Source organism: Ambystoma mexicanum, chromosome 1q (genome assembly GCF_040938575.1).
Source record: "Ambystoma mexicanum isolate Mex_15411 chromosome 1q, UKY_AmexF1_1, whole genome shotgun sequence".
Classification (NCBI taxonomy): domain Eukaryota; kingdom Metazoa; phylum Chordata; class Amphibia; order Caudata; family Ambystomatidae; genus Ambystoma; species Ambystoma mexicanum.
The window spans coordinates 1,276,989,071-1,277,005,523 of NC_090922.1; the positions used below are offsets into that span (position 1 = coordinate 1,276,989,071).

The 16,453-nt window shown below is 43.0% G+C and overlaps 1 protein-coding gene across 1 annotated transcript in view; it reads left to right on the forward strand.

Annotated features, from left to right (window-relative positions):
• The window catches only part of C8B (complement C8 beta chain), a 457,407-nt gene that overhangs the window by 67,595 nt on the left and 373,359 nt on the right, over positions 1 to 16,453 (forward strand). Inside the window, exon 4 of the mRNA XM_069642105.1 lies at positions 12,595 to 12,736. Coding sequence (XP_069498206.1) covers positions 12,595 to 12,736 — 142 coding nt within the window. The remainder of the gene's footprint in view (positions 1 to 12,594; positions 12,737 to 16,453) is intronic.

Below are 16,453 nucleotides of genomic sequence, written 5' to 3' on the forward strand. Positions count from 1 at the left end.
GTGGGCTAGAGGTCAGCTCGATCTACAGGAGCTCAATGAAGGGCAGGCCGCAGAAGAGAGCATACTTCAGCCTTTTAACTGTTCATTTGTATAGTTTCGGCCGCTCCAGCAAGACTAGCTGGCAATTGCATAGTGATTAAATGCCTTGTTGCTTACTTCTAAGGACTTGTGAGGAAGGCGACCGGGGCATTGCTGTCTGGGTTGTCTGGGCTGCATTTCAACATCTAACTTGTGGCCTTGCTCTGTGCATGAGCAAGAACAAAATAGAATTCACTTACAGCAAAGCAGTTTGAACAAAATCAAGAAAAGCAAATACCATCAAAATGGTGAATTCTATTCCTACAAAATGGACGCTCTCTGGTTATGCTCATGAGTTTGTACCAACAATGCTGAATATATGATGCGGTTTGTTTTCGGCCAACAAAATATACCATCTATGCTATGGAAGGGTAATTTCTAGACTCACTTAATTAAATTAAGAACTTCAAAAAACTTCAATCAACTTCAATCAAATTCAATAAACAGGCTTAGCCTGTGCTTCCAGCCCTAGACTAACCTTCCTGTCTCCATATGTCGCTCTACCAGATGAGGTCCAAGTTTTCTTTCTGCCCCATTGGTGAATTCTCAGAGATGTAGTGCTAGATGGTTGGCTTTCATGCACTGGACTAGGTGACTAGACGTGAGGTTACTGCTAGTTGTAAGGACCTGCTAATGGCATTTAAAAGCCTGTGTGAAAATGAAAATGAAGTATCAGCATCACAGTTGGCATGCATTCAAAGGAAGAGGTAATGGTTTGAAATCTTATTTTGAAAAACTGCCCTTAAGCACTGGAGGTCTGAGTATTATATATCATGGAAATCTAATAATTAAAACAGTCCCTTCCATAGATCCCTATTCATGTGAAGTATGTCTTTTATCCTCACTGTTAGGACCAGTTTACAATGAGTGCTACTGTTACTCTACCAATCCCCACCTTCCAATGCTGCTTTGTAAGGAATCTGGTTGACCTTACTTATGCTCTTTTAATACAAAATAAAACGGTCACTATTTTAGGTGGTTTTAATGTTAGCATGCATGAACTTAATTTAAAAAAGAAAAACGTTATATATAAATTGTCTGTCTTAGAGTGGACCCCAACAGCCCAGTGACCAAAATATTGCATGACATGCATGAATATTTTTCTGTTGGTCCATCCCACAAAACACTCTACTGTGCAATGATCATTTTTAAGACTGTGTGCATGTTCTCAAAGGTTCATCCGTATTTTTCTTATAGTCCAAACCTACAGTATCTCATGTAAGAGACAGACATCTTTAGGACATTTTGGAAGATATTTGAGAGGTTTGGGCTGATTCTCGTGGAAAAACATGCACAAACTAATTTAAGAAGTCTTCAGGAAGGTAAAGAAAGGTAAGGGAAAGGATTGGGTGAGGCTGGGTGGGGGGTCAGGAGGAAATTGAGTCATTGTATCTATTCATGTTATCCAAGTAGGATAGCATATTAAACTCTGCAGTAAGATATCTCAGTAGAATAATGCACCTAATACAAAAGTCTGTTTGTAACCCGCAGGTGCTATTTCTGAATATGGGCAAGAAGAACTCATCCTTCTTAAGTTGATCAAATTAGTTTTCATTTCATTTATATATTTATTAAAATGGTATTGTAACTTTGTCGTACATTTTTAACCTTCACACAATCTGTAATCAAAACAGATTTCCATTAGAACCACTAGCAGTACTAAGATTTTTACTTATCCCCTGTTTTCAGCCGGTAGTGGGTCCTCTTCGTTAATACATGTAAAGGCCTTCTCCAGGAAGGCTATTATGCCAATGATTAGAGACGTTTCTCCCTGTATACAAATCTGCCACCAATCATCTCTATTGTTAGTTTCTGTCTCTCCAAAAAAGGCTCCCAACATTGTTCTCCTCTGTATGGTCATTGCAGTGCAGAACAAGAGTAAATGTTTAAGGGTTTCTTTCTCAAGTCTACAGATGTTATTCCTTCGTCCCTTATTATTCCTAAAGTTTAGGACTTCCAAAGTGGGGTAATGGTTCAGACAGAATCGGAAAGATTTCGATTTTAGCTAGCCACCAGGGAACTTTGTCAGATATTTTGGCAAGACGTTGTAAGGCTTGCATGTAACAACATCCTGATGACAATATTTCCCCAGTCTGGCTTTATCTTCTGGCAAGATCCAGTCCTGTCTCCACATTTTTACTTGTACTGCAACAGGATTGGTCACCAACTGCTCTTCCGATGTGTCTAGCTCTTCTAGTGTTTACTGGCCTCATTACACGGATGGCGGAGAACCATGGCGCTATTAGCGCCATGGTTCATGCCGGTAAAATACCGGCACCGCCTTGGCAGAAAGGGGAATTACCGCCCCATTCCAAGGTTGGCGGTGCAGTAATTCCCCCTTCCACCATTGCCCTTCCCCATTCCCATTTTTGCCCCATAGGGCATAATGGAAATGGGGAAGGCGCTAATTGCGGTACCGCAAATTGCGGTACCGTAATTAGCTCCCTGGGACCCTTTGCGGGTTGGTTTTTAACGCCGGCAAAAAGCAGGCGTTAAATCTCCCAACCCGCAAAGGGACCTCGAAGTAAGGCGGTAAGGATTTACCGGTACTGGTATTTTACCGGTACCGTTAAATCTTTACCGCCATCCGTGTAATGAGGCCCATAGTCTTCTCCAGTCTTGTAGGTCTCTGTTACAATCGCACACAATTGCTTCTTTTAAGATACCAAATCCTCTAACTGGGGAATCCAAAATGCATATCCGGTACAGCAACAGGCTTTTCCAAATAACCTGTGAATGCATTGCAATCAAACCAAGTTCTTGTTGTATAATTGCAGGGGGAGCACAGTTAGGGATCTTTAGTATATTTTCCAAAATCCACATTCTTATCTGTCCCAGGACTTCACTGGGATTGCCTCAAAGGCTTCCGCCCCAAAGGTCACAATTGGCACTACCTTCATTTTGTAGAATGTTAACACAGGAATAATTGAAAGTTTAGCAAACGTTTTCCCTATCAACCTTCATTGGCTCGCTAGAGAATGCATTTTGGAGCCTTTCTTGAATGGACCATGTTTTCGTGACTGTTTTCCTCCCTCGCTCCGATTGTATCGTCAAGATCTTTGATTTATTTATGTTAATTATTAAATCATTCTCTTGAACGTCGGTGTTTAAAGCATTCAATTGGCGTTGAACCAGAGTTTGTTCTGCATAGAGAAGGTGGTCAATGGAAACTCCATTGATATTCAGTGATAAACTTCTTGCCTTGCTCAGAATGTCTGCAAGATCCGAAAGGAAAATATTAAACAAAGCTGGAGCCAAAGGGCAACCCTGCTTCAAGCCTCGTGATGTTTTTATTGAATGTGATAGGGTCCCACTTAGGTCTAGCTTTTTCTGTAGCTCTGTATCAAGGCACAGCTTCTATGATATCCCCAGGGCATCCCCATTTATCCAACTTAGCCCAAAGATTCACTCAATGTATTGAGTCGAAGGCTTGGAATAGATCAATAAAGGTCAAGTATATCTTATTTTTGGAGTTTGTCAGATGCTTTTTCATAAGCTTTAGAATGAACACATTCAATGATGAGTTCATTCCCTTGATGAAACCAGATTGCCAGGGGTCCAGTCATCCTGCAGCCAGAGTCCATTTATCCAGGGCTGCCAATACCAGCTTAGCAAACACCTTTCCCGTCACATCTAAAAGTGCAATATGCATACATGGTGTGTACTAGTTCAGGGCATTCTAGTTGACGTCCCTGCTTGATAAAAATATACGTAAAATAAGTATTTAGACAAAAATGTGTACCTGAATGAGACAGGAAAGAAGTAATATTGGACAAAAACAGGTTATTAAGAAGGAACACATGTTTAAACATTTTAGGTTTTAATACACATCAGTGAAATCAATACTATGTGAAGTGCTCATCAATTCAATAAGAAACCATCATTGATGTTTGAACTACATTAAGACAATTTTACACTAGGTAATGAGATGCAAAAGGTGAACACATCCTGGCTTGGTGTTCATCAATCAATTATTACTATGAGCTCTTCTAACCCTAGGAGAGACCACCAATCTCAACTCTACAAATTATATTGTTTTGTAAAATATCATTTAATCATTCTAAATCAAATATGAGTACATGTCAATAATATGTTATTAGCTACAGTCTAGATAACAGTAAATCTTGAAAATTCCAATTTTAACAAAGCCACCTTAACGTCATTGTAAGTTTAACGCATTATGGTCTTAAGACCATCTTCAGAAGCACCATCAGGCTAAGAAAAAGAGGACACATGGAATGTCTTGTGAACTGATAAGAGCTGATAAAGGGATATGACACTATATGTATTCTTTGTTTTTCTACATTTTCTGGTATGTATAGCATGGCCTTTTTATCTGTATTTGTTCATATGTTTAGAACCATGAAAGACTGAATCAACTAAGTGGTACATTTCTCCTTTTCCCCTTTAATGGTATATGAGCATATACATGTGATTTTCTTTTACATACATTTAATTATTTATTAATTTAGAGCTTTGTATGGCGCACCCAACCCAGGGCCATCTGGGCGCTGTTCTTGACAATGGTAAAAATACAATGGTTACATGGTTACGCATATACATAGAGGAGTGCATTACATCAACATCAAAGTTACATTGTTCATAAATTGTTAATGAAGAACAGATTACTATAAGAGAGTTATTTTAATAGCTCATGTGAGAAGAGCCATGTTTTCAGGTGTTTGTGGAAGGTCCAGAAATAGGGTTCTGACCTTAATGCAGCTGGTGATGTGTTCCAGTGTTTGGCTGCTACCACTGGGAAGCTCATACTTCCAGCTTTCTGGAGCTTGAAGCAGGGGGCGGAGAGATGGTGAGAGTATGCTGAGCGTGTAGGCCTATTAAATTGGATGGTGGAGAATTTGTCTGCCAGGTAATTGGGGGCTGAATTATGTAAGCATTTGTCCATCATGGAGAGGGTTTTGAACAGGATTTGCTCCTGGACAGGTAACCAGTGGGTGTTTTGTATAGTCATGGAGATGTGTGTATTTTTAGGGATGCTTAGAGCTGCTCTTAGGGCATTAGCTAGCAAAGAGGGCATTACTAGCAAAGAGGGCATTACATTAGTCATGTCTGAACAGGATGAGGGCTCTACCCAGCGTGATACAGTTGTCGGATGACAGGAAGGGTATGCAAGCATTTATTAACTTAGACGTATAGGCTGCTGCTGATATCATGGGGTTTACTTGTCTGCTTAAAGTGAGGGCTGAGTCCAGGTAAAAACCAAGGGTTTTCACTTCCTTGGATACCTTGATAATATTGATATCTATAGTGAAGGAGTTGAAGGGGTCACAAAGTTTGATAAGACGGTATTGTGATCCAGTAAGAAGTAGTTCTGTTTTTTCATCATTTAGGCATAATCCATTTTTGGCCATCCTGGCTTGAATAGTTTGGTAGATTACATTAATTGATTTGGAGTCTGTGCTGTAAAACGTAGAGATGGGGAGGAGGATTTGAGTGTCATCTGAGTAGTTAGTGTTGGTGATGCCCAAATCTTCAAGACAGTCAAATAGTGGTTTTGAGAATATATTGTAGAGTGTGGGGGAGACACAGGAATACTGGGGTAGACCGCAGGTGACTGGGGCTGGCTTTGCTGCAGAGATAGGTGAGAAAACTCTCATGGTTCTGTTAGTAAGGGAGGATTGTATCCAGTGTATGGATTTCGGTGAGAAATGGGCCACTGATGTGAGGTGATTGCCAAGTATGTTATTATTGACTACAACAAACGCTGCAGAGAGGTCCAGCAGGAGGAGGAGAGCTAGTTTGCCATTGTCTTTAGACTCGTCCATTTGTATTTTCAAGTCAAGTAGTGCTGTTTCCGTCCCATGTCTTGGGCGGAAGCCATTTTGGCGTAGGCCAATGAGTTTGTTGGATTCCAGATAGTTTTGGATCTTGGATGCTCTGTCCAAGATTTTGAGGAGGAAGTGCACTGTAGATATCAGTTGATAGTTTGTCGATATATCAGGATTTAGAGTCGTTTTTTTTTTAGCATGGGTAGGACCCATGCATCTTTGAGGTTGCTTGCAACAGTGCTGCTTTCAAAGAAGGCATTGATTAGTCTTGTGATGAACGGTGTCAATTCAGGCGCACAGTCTTTGATAAGCAATGCAGGGCAAATGTCACCTTGACATCTTGAAGGTTTAAAGCTGGATATGATTTTGAAGACTTCTGCATTAGAGACCGGTGCAAATTCGAATAGCGCGCCAGTTTGATGGCCAGCGTGACTGAGTGTTTGTTGCATTTGGGATGGTTTAAGGTTGATTTTATTATTTTGATTTTTGATTTTAGCAAGGCTATTTTATTAAGGAGGGCTTTTTGGATGTCGGTGCCCCAGTTCGCATCTTTGAGGCAGACTTTTAGTGGTGGCACTGGTGACTCGAGTGCTCTTAATATGGCAGAGAGCTCCATGGTGCCTGATTTAGCATTGGTGATTCTTCCATTGTATGTGGCACTTTTTGTTTGGCGGATGGCCTGCTTGTAGTTTTTTGTAGCCTCAGAGAAGATTACTTTGTTCAGTTCAGATGGGATTTTTTTCCATTTGGACTCAGCAGTCTCTTTGTACTGCGCAACGTTTTAAGGTTAGGAGTGTACCATGAATTCAGGTGGGCTAGCGGTTTAGATTTGCTCAAGGATAGCGGTACTACTTTATCTGTGGCTGGTAGGACAGTTTGGTTATGCATGTCCACCATGACGGAGGGTTCCTTGGTCTGGAGGTCAAGGTGTGCCATGATAAGGTGCATGTCCACCATGACGGAGGGGTCGTTGGTCTGGAGGTCAAGGTGTGCCATGATAAGGTGTAACAGGGGAAGGATATTATTTACTGTAATGCTACGTTTCTGGATAAGGCAGTAGGTGCCATGGGAGGGAGGATGTCTGTTGCAGAGTTCTTGGCGATATTAAATGTGATGATGTGATGGTCAGACCATGGCCATTTGGCATTGGAGATTATGTTTGTTTTGCAGTTGTGGTCAACTAGCCAGTCGAGTGTACTCCCTTTGATGTGTGTGGGGTTGTTGATCCGGTGTGTGTAGACTAATGCAGTAATGGTGTTGGCAACAGTTAAGCATTGTTGTCCTTGGGGTCTTTGAAGCCCAGGTTAAAGTCTTCCAATAGTAGGGTTTGAAGCCAGGCATGGTTTTTGTGGATAGGAGTTGGCCTACATCATCTTCGAATGAGGATATCAGGCCAGGAGGTCTGTAGATAATGCGGGTGTTGTGGGTAGCGATAGATGTTAAGGTAATTTTGATTAAAATGAATTCACCTGAGTGAAAGAAGTAGTTAGGTCTTTCCCTGATGTTGAGATGGGCCTGCAGCTTCATCGATCCAGGTTTCGGTAATGGTTATGAATCCAAGTTTATTTTAGATAATAAGGTCTGCAATGTCTAATGCATGTGATAGGATTGACCTTGCATTGATGAGGGGACCATGGAGCATGTCCCCTTTCAGGTTGTTATTGTTAGTTTGAATTTGAGCCGGGTCTGTGTTTAGCTGTTGCATTGAAGATCGGGGGTAAGGTTTTCTGGGTTTCAAGGTTGTGGTGTTCCTGAAGGAAGTTGATTGGCCAGCAGTAGGTGTATTTTGAGCACTTGGGCAGATAGTGTGGTGTTTAGAAGTCTCAGTGGTGTAGATATGAGTTCTGGAGTTAAGATGTACATTTCTCCATGTGGTCGAAGGGATAGTTATTAGGGCTGGCTGCCTTCTGTCCCAAGCTCTTTGATTTACTGGTGTACTGTTATTAGAGCCTGTTGGGGCAGGCAGGTCGGATTGGATGTGGGCAGCACAATCATGCACTGATTGGTTCCTGATGACATATTGATGGGAGAGGTTTGTGGCTAAACCGCTGTAGTGGACTGAGGTGGTGTGTGTTAGCAGATGGTAGGAAACATGTAGGAAGGATGGTGGAGGAATCAGGCAGGTTAGGCACCATTTTTAGTGTGCTAGAACATGTGTTGTTAGTAGTAGTCTGTTGTCAGATCAGGTTTGGGTGGGTCATGCTTGCGGGAGAGTACATGCGTGTGTGTTCGTTACCAGTTGGGTGTCCGGTGTGTGTGCAATCAGGAGAGTGTATCTCTGGTGCAAATAAGAACAGACGAGGGCCGGGATGCAACTGAAGGTATGATTGGTGCAGACCGTGCGTGGGAGCAGTGTGCAAGTAAGATTGGAGGCAGTGCTTGCCAGGTCAGGTGATGTATGTGAGACAGCAATATCTTAGGAGGTTATTAAGTGCTGTAGCATTGCAGTGGTTAGATCATGATAGATGGCGAGGTTGAGTAAGGGACCAAGTGAGATAAGGCAATGCATGTAAGTATAGGGCTTATTGGGCCGATTAGGCTGTATTTGTGTAGGAGGTCAGTGCGTTTTAAACTAAGGTATATTATGCAATCAATACTGTCATACTGTATGATTAATGCACTTCAAGGAAAGGTAGCATTAAGGTAAGTACAGAGCGGGTGATACACTTTAAATAGCGTTAGGTAAAGCAGTCAATACAATACAGTGAATACACTTTACGGAAGGTGAATTAGCAGTTTGTACATTGCGAGGCAGTTAGAGTGGTTCAAGGTGTGTGTACCAAATTCAAATGGCGGATTTGTTGCAATGGATTAGTCTGTCATTGTGCGTAAGACAGTAGGTTTGCAGACAACACGGCATGAAGCAAGTTGCAGTTGCATTGAGGGGCATTATACAGCAGGCACATGACCCTGTTGAGTTAGAGGTCAAGTAATGCGGTCAATATCAGTTATGAATGATATTATACGGGTGTAGATGAGAGAGTGACAGCCAGTTAGGCAGTTCCAGTGAGGTTACAACAAGCGATGTGGTTGCACCTGATTGTTAGGGATGGGCTAGAGTGGGCATCTATACCGTAAGGCAGATGGCAACGTAGTAGGTGACTAAGGTCGGTGCAGTATGGGAACCATGAAAGCGGGTTGCCGTGGAACGAGTCGAGAGTTATGAGTAGTCCCTATAATAATATATATTTTATAGAAGTGTACCATGCTAATGGGTTTTTAGATGGCCCAGGCTAGAACACAAAGGCAGATCTTACTCTGGTTGAATAAGGGTTAGGTCATCGCAGGGTGCGTTCTTTGAAGTGGCAAAGGTGCAGTGCTCCTGGAGGTGATGTCAATGTCACCAGGCCTAGTAAGATCGTTGCCTGTCTTCCCTCTGTCCCCCCTCCCTTGCCTCATCACGCTTTTAAACACTTGTGTATAGGCACGTTATAAATGCCATATTATATTATATTGTATTACAGACAGGGGCCTTAGGCAACGGGACTTTGGGTATCGGGCCGGATTCAAACTGAAGGCATACCTGAATGGCTCTATAATGCAGGAGAGGGCCAATCACAATATGCAGTAGCAAAGGTAGTGAGTTGATTCAAATGCGAGTAATGGTCAGCTGTTAGAGGCACAAGAAGCCATCGGCCATTTTTAGAATATACATTTGGTAGACGCATCATCATTCAAAATTGATTTAAAAGTAACTTTGAGGCTGAACCCCACGTGGTGTTGCGTCAGATTTCCAATGGAGACGGTCATCGACAACGTGCAGAATGTTCAATCAATTTGGGCTCATTGTAGGATTTATCAATTTGAGGCGGTCTCGCTCCGGTAATGCCCCATGGGCTTGCCTTATATGCTGTGGTGTGGGCTGGCTGCTCCTGCAGCGTCGGCAAGAGGGTGAAGAGCTCCTGCTCCCCAATGATGAGGCTGCACGGCCAGCTTGTATAGCATGATCACTACATTTCCCTTATCTTCTCTTTCCAGATATAGTGCAATCATTGCTGCTTTGAACGCACTATTTAGAATACGCAAGTATTCCCCCAAATATAATGTCCACACATATTGGTTTTAAAACGATTAAATGATACGTTACAAAACATTATCATTTCACTGGAGGTCACTCCTAGGATTAGGAGAGCTCTTAGTGATAACTGATAAACACATCCGCCCATTTGCAGAGGTACAACACATTTTGGATAACTCACACCATGCATAATGTACATTTGTGTGTTTGTGTAAATTAGAATTTTTTTCTAATTCACAAATATTTCCTTGCAATATGAGCATACATTGCACATGGATGATGCTTTTGTTTAATGATTGAGTTAGTACATGAAAATGTTCTGGCTGCCAGCTCTCTCTTGAATGATTGATGGTGGAAGTCCATATGCCTAATATCATTCATATGCAATAGTCAAAGGCTTTTTCAGTTTCTTAGTGTTTTGAGAGCCATTTTCCAAGCATGCATCATTTAATTGTCAAATGCTTGGGTCTCAGTACTCAATGTACCAATCATTTCAGTTCCCAACATCTTTCTCAGTTTTCACTGGGCTTTGACATGCTGTCTTTTTTTAGACACAGAAGGTCTCATGTGGAAATGTGGAGCTATTAGCAATGCGAATAGTGCCAAAACGCAGAACCGCATTACTGTTACCACATTACTCATAGAGCCCACAGTCCCTTAGTGGTACCTGCCATGTTGCATTGGACTGTCTTCTCTTGCCCCTCTGGTCCGCATTACTCCTTGGAGGTGTGGTGCTTGCTTCTCTGTCATTGACTGCACTAGCTCTCTTTTTCCTGAAAGCTTTGGCAGATCTTCAAATTTCCCTCAAGAGCTCACAATAGACTTTCACTAGCCCTGCTTCTTGTTTTCTGCATCTCTCCTGGACCTGGTTCCAGCAATAACAAATCCCAGATACATTATTGGCCTAATTCACAGTGTTTTTCCTATGGGATTGTGCCATTACAAAACACTTATATGATAGGAAATGTATATGATATATGATTGGTTATTTATAATGCGCTAAATACCCAGAGCTTTCGAAGCGTGGACCAGGATCGAACCTGTGGTGCTCTGTGTCGTCTTGCTTCCAAGGCAAGCATGTTGCCCGTGAGCTACCCTCTGTGAATCAGGCCTGTTGTCATCTTGGTGTGGATGTTGTTGCATGGTGCCACCTTTTCACTAGAGTGAACTGTTTTCTGCCATTGTAACAAGTACACAATGTGCACTGAAAGTCGAAGAGCACTGAAATATCTACCCAGGTGCTTTTGATCCCCATCTTGGGTCATAATTATTATGAGGGCAGACAGACTCAGGCAGAACGTGTCTGTGGTCCCTCACTGAGAAGGATTCGTCAAAATAACTAAGTACTTAACTATTATAATAATAATATATGTATGTGGCCATTTTGTTAAAAATGTTAATTGTATGCCAGGGATCACCAACCATATGTTACACTTAGTTTTGCCTGTGCCCTGAATGCATTTTCTCCACCCTCAAAGTGGAGTGGAAAAGTGAAGAGTAAAGGAAGATGAAATGGCCTTTACTCTTCAATTGTACCCTTGGCTTTGTTCGCTGTGCTTTATAATGGATTCCAGAAGAAAACTCCTGCTCATTAGAAGATGCTAATGTGAGGCGTATTGCATTTGAATCCGTTCATTGTATGCCTGCATGTAAATCTCAGGAGGAGAACAACAACGTGGAGATGCTATATTTGCTTTGATGATCTCCGACACATCATTACAGCTGCAGAATGAGCGGAGCGGAAATTGAAAGGGTAATGACCCAGGCCCCGGGCCGCATGAAATGCAGGACGATAGAGGGTCTGGGAGTTTAGGCGCAGGGTGGGGGAAAACGGCGCGAAAGCGTAGGGAGGGGCGTCCGAATGGCACCACAATAAACAAAAGCCCAGGAAGGGCAGGAAACAGCACCTGGGAAGGTGCGAAATGTAACAGCAAGGGGTCAGGGGGGTAACCCGGCCGCCCCCAAGAAGGAACAAAAGGCCAGGGGGGTATAAGTAAGCCTGGAAAAGGAGAGGCGGCACAAACCAGGTAAGAGCTCACCTCTCTCGGGTAGGCTCTTAGTGCCTGGCTAAGGGGAAGGAAAAATGTTTGCCACCCAACCCACCCTACAAGAATAACGGAAGAAGAAGGATGCAGGCAGGAGCAGGTACGCCGAGTACTCTCTCGGTACACGGTCCAAAAAGAAGTAAGAACGCCGAGTACTCTTTCGGTACACGGTCCAAGAAACGAAAGAGCAGGCAGAAGAAGGAACGCTGAGTACTCTTTCGGTACACTGTCCAAGATACGTCATAGGCGGCATGTGCCCAGGAACGAAGGCCCAGGGATAACAAGGACTCAGGAGGAGCCCTGGGCAACTTCGGGACTGGACAAAAGGTGCCCAAAAGCATATGGCAGTGTAATTATTTTGTTGTGTTGTATTTTCTGTAAGAAAATAAAATGCCTACGGCCTACAACTTTTCCATACACATAAGTTGTCTGTGATTTATTATTTAGGGAGGGATCTGGTAAGAGAAGCAAAGGGAACCCACACTACTCAGCCTAAAGCAATGTTACGCTTTCATTTCCCGCATCCCTCCTCAGAAATGGACCCCCGTGTTTTCTTGTTCTCTTTTGTCACTTCACAGACATATGTTTTGATAAACAGCTAAGACTCAGCAGACAGTAGATAGCAAGACATTGTTATAACAGGATGTCTCTTCTTTTTATCCAGGGCGATGCATTACTCGGAGACTTCTGTGCAACGGAGATGATGATTGTGGTGACATGTCTGATGAAAAAAACTGTAAAAAGGTTTACAAGACCTGCACCAGTGAGATGGAGCAATACTGGGGAATAGAAACGCTGGGCAGCGGGTATGTCCGTTTGATGTAAATGTGTCTTGGAATTCAATTCCAGTAATAGCTGTGCATTAGAATATCCCAATGCGTGCCGCTGAAGGAAGGTACAATGGCCCAATTCATGGAATATTTGCCCGGTTCAAAGTGAATTTGCACTGCTGAAAAGTGACTTTGCACTGCGGAAACAACCCCTGATTCATGGAACTGTACAAAGGGTATTTCTGCTGGGCAAAGTCCGGACAAAGTCATGTAGTACTGCAAAAATCACTATGTGCTGACTTCGCCCGGACTTTGCACTGAAAAATTACACTGTGCACGGTTCCATGAATCAGGGTTTGTGTCGGCAGTGCAAAATCACGTTTCAGCAGGACAAATTCGATTTGAACCGGGCAACTATTCCATGAATCAGGCCCTTAGTGTTCTTCTGCATCTCCAGGAAATACATCTTCCAATTGTACCAGTGTTTGTACATTTCTGCACTCACATGTGGACTGATTCGAGTTGTTTATTTACTTGCAAATACAAAACCTACCTGTTGTGTTCTAAACCTAAACAACGCATTTTTGATGTACTGTTGAAATTAGGCACTTTGGTCGAGTGAATGTGCTTATCCGGGTGAGATTTAGGATTATAGAACCTGGCATAATGTAATTGACAAGGGCCACAACATCCTCTCTCTCCCCTCTTTGAAGGACCTTTCACCAGAACATGTGCTTGCCCATTTGTGAATCGCAGTGTCTCATACTTGGCCGATGGTTTCACATTGAAATAATGAGTTATCATTGGGGTTGCATGAAAAGTTGATTTAAAATAAATGACTGCCTGTTTCTCGGCACACTGTGGGCCTGATTCATGGAACTTGTATCACGGTGCAAAGTTACTATGCACTGCCAACAAACGCCCTGATTCAAAGAAAGTTGCAAAGTGCATGTTTGCATCAATGCAAAGTTACTTTGAACTGCAAACATAGACTTTGCACCGCTCTGTGACTCAGGGTGTTTGCTGGCAGTGCAAAATCACTTTGCACCAGTGCAAAGTCACTTTGCACTGTGCTAAAGGTTCCATGAATTAGGCGCGGTGCCTTCATTTTCCCCTATCGGCCTGATTCACAGAGCGTGTTCCAATGGGATTGCACCATTGTAAAACGCTTCTGTGAATCAGGCACTAAGTGTTCTGGACCAAGAGCAGATTTGGGTTTCAATCCATTAACATCCACCACTCTTTGTAATTGTCCACTGGGACCTTACATTTACTTTGAGCATATGAGGTCCAAAGCATCTCCTGCCTAGATTTTCTTCAAATGAGCATATATCCTCCACTCAACAATGAGTAGTTAGCTACACAAAGATCATTGAGGAACTCTCAGATAGGTTAAAGTATCTGATGGTCCATGTCCTTTTTCCACATTCTCTTGCGAACGCAGGCATGTTTGTTGCCAATTTTTATGTGCCATTTAACTTTCTAAGAACACCTCCCAAAGTTCTTGCAGAAAGTCATTGTTTGAAAACACACTGTCTGGTGTGTTTACAGTTTTCCAGCAGGGATCTACAAATGTTTAGGACTGTAATTCCCCTTAAGTGGCCACAACCCTAAGCACCTGGATCGAGAGCGTGGCAGACAGCGCATTCCGGTGTTACAGTATTCCCGCAACAAGCCTTTCCAATACGTGATGTTGGGCCTGGTAAAAACGGCACGACTACCGCCAGAGTCATTTTTTGTCCAGCGCCCGGCAATGGGCAATTACCGGGGCATTACGGCCCCGGTGGAACCGGTAATTGCCCATTGCCGGGCTCCTGTAAAAATTACTCCCAATTCCCATTTGAGTCCCATTGGACTCAATGGCAATGGGGAGGACGGTAGCACTGTCACCCGCCCGCAGAACTCCTAGTTTGCTGCCTCGGAAACAACAGTACTGGCAGGTTTACCGGTACCTTTGTTTCCGGACCGGCAAGCTTGCAATGGACCCCGATGTCTGCGCATGTGCCTGGCCTCTAACTCACTCAGCCTTGATCAGGTGGGCCATATTACTTCAAGCAACAGAGATGCCAGGCTGGAAGTATTAGTGCAAGGCAATTAGGAGATAGCCATTGTAGGATGTTTCATTGGGGAGTGGGAGGATACATCGTTTGGATGATATGCATTTGGGGCTGTCAGATTCCTGTATACCTCTGTAGTACTTTCCAACCTTGGCATTTCAGTATCTTTCAGTAACGCATGTGCCTGAACTGTATGCACAACACTAGAATAAAGACAATACCAAACATTAGAACAATTTGCTTCTCTTTCAATATTCAGAAAAGCATGAAATCCAAAATTCTCATCAGATTACATTACATCATTATAGCCCTCATTACATTACACTTCTCCTTCACGCGGCGTTAAGGCCTCTAGTCAATCTACACACGTGAAATGGAGGCTCTAAATGCTTACAAAGGCTTCCATTTGACTCTTCCATGTGTGACAATTGAGACGTATGCGCACCAGGCACTTATCAAGGAAACATGGACAAGCTGTGTCACAGGTTGCCCTTTTTGCACCTGGACAAGCACCTTCCAATTGGGACCACTGACTTGGGTTATGGTCACCTGACCACACAACAGACCCCTCTGGTGAGGGCTCTAGTAATTCATTATGATATTGGAATGTGGGTGACCCATAGTGAAAGATGGATCAGCAGAGGGCATTAACCCTTGTTTCAAATCTTGATTGTTCTTTCCCGACATTCTGCCTCATTGCTTAGTGCTTCCCTAATCCACCATTCCACCAGGGCAAAGCTCACCGAAAGGTTCTGATCACCGTCCCAAACTGTTTTCATTTGTTTTTCAACTACTTGTAGCCTTTCCTTTACAAAAGCCGGTCTGATAGCACAGCAGTAGAGTGCTCGCTTTGACATCTCTACAGAGCCTGCAGACGCAGGTTCGGAACCCGCCTGTGCCAAACTCAGCCTTTCATCCTTCTGAGGTCGATAAATGAGCACCACACACCGTGGGTAATAATAAGGAGCGCTCAGATACCTGATGTTTCGTAGCGCTATATAAATGCTAATTTATTATTATTATTACAAGTCATATTATAATGGCAATACCGGGCTGGGCTGGAAGGCTGTAGCAGGTCTTATGGTACCTTACCCTAGTTATGTCCCCACGCTTCGGCCCAGGCTTGTAACTCGGGTGGGCTTTTCGGCAATGCCTCTTTGTGAACATTCACTTTAAAAAATATTAAACATATATGTTCTAGAATACCCATGGGATTCATGCAAAGGACTCGTTGTTGAGATTCCTTGTGAACACTGTATAATGTGCAATCAACTAGATGTGAGCTTCAGAATAAGGAACAATACGGAGAAGAACCATGATTAACCCATGCTTTTTGTGAACCAGACATTTTCAAAGATGTGTTTGTTAGAGAAGAGACATGGAGCATACTTCCCAAATCCTCTGGCACCAGTTTTAAAGTAGGCACAGATGTTTTAGATTCCTATGGAATCTACACATTTTTCTCACCTGTAAAAAACCAGCACATTCCATAGGAATCCATTTAAATTCACTCTCCCATGCACCACCATGACAGGCAGCAGCTATGGTACATGTATAAGTGTCACAGTGAAACATAGGTCCACCGTTTTAGAATTACAATTAAAATAGCATGTGGGGGACTACTTCTGCGTAAGTGTGGCCCCCTGCAGGCCAGCAAAGAGGAAATGTCTCTGAATTTAATTACCCACATTTTCAA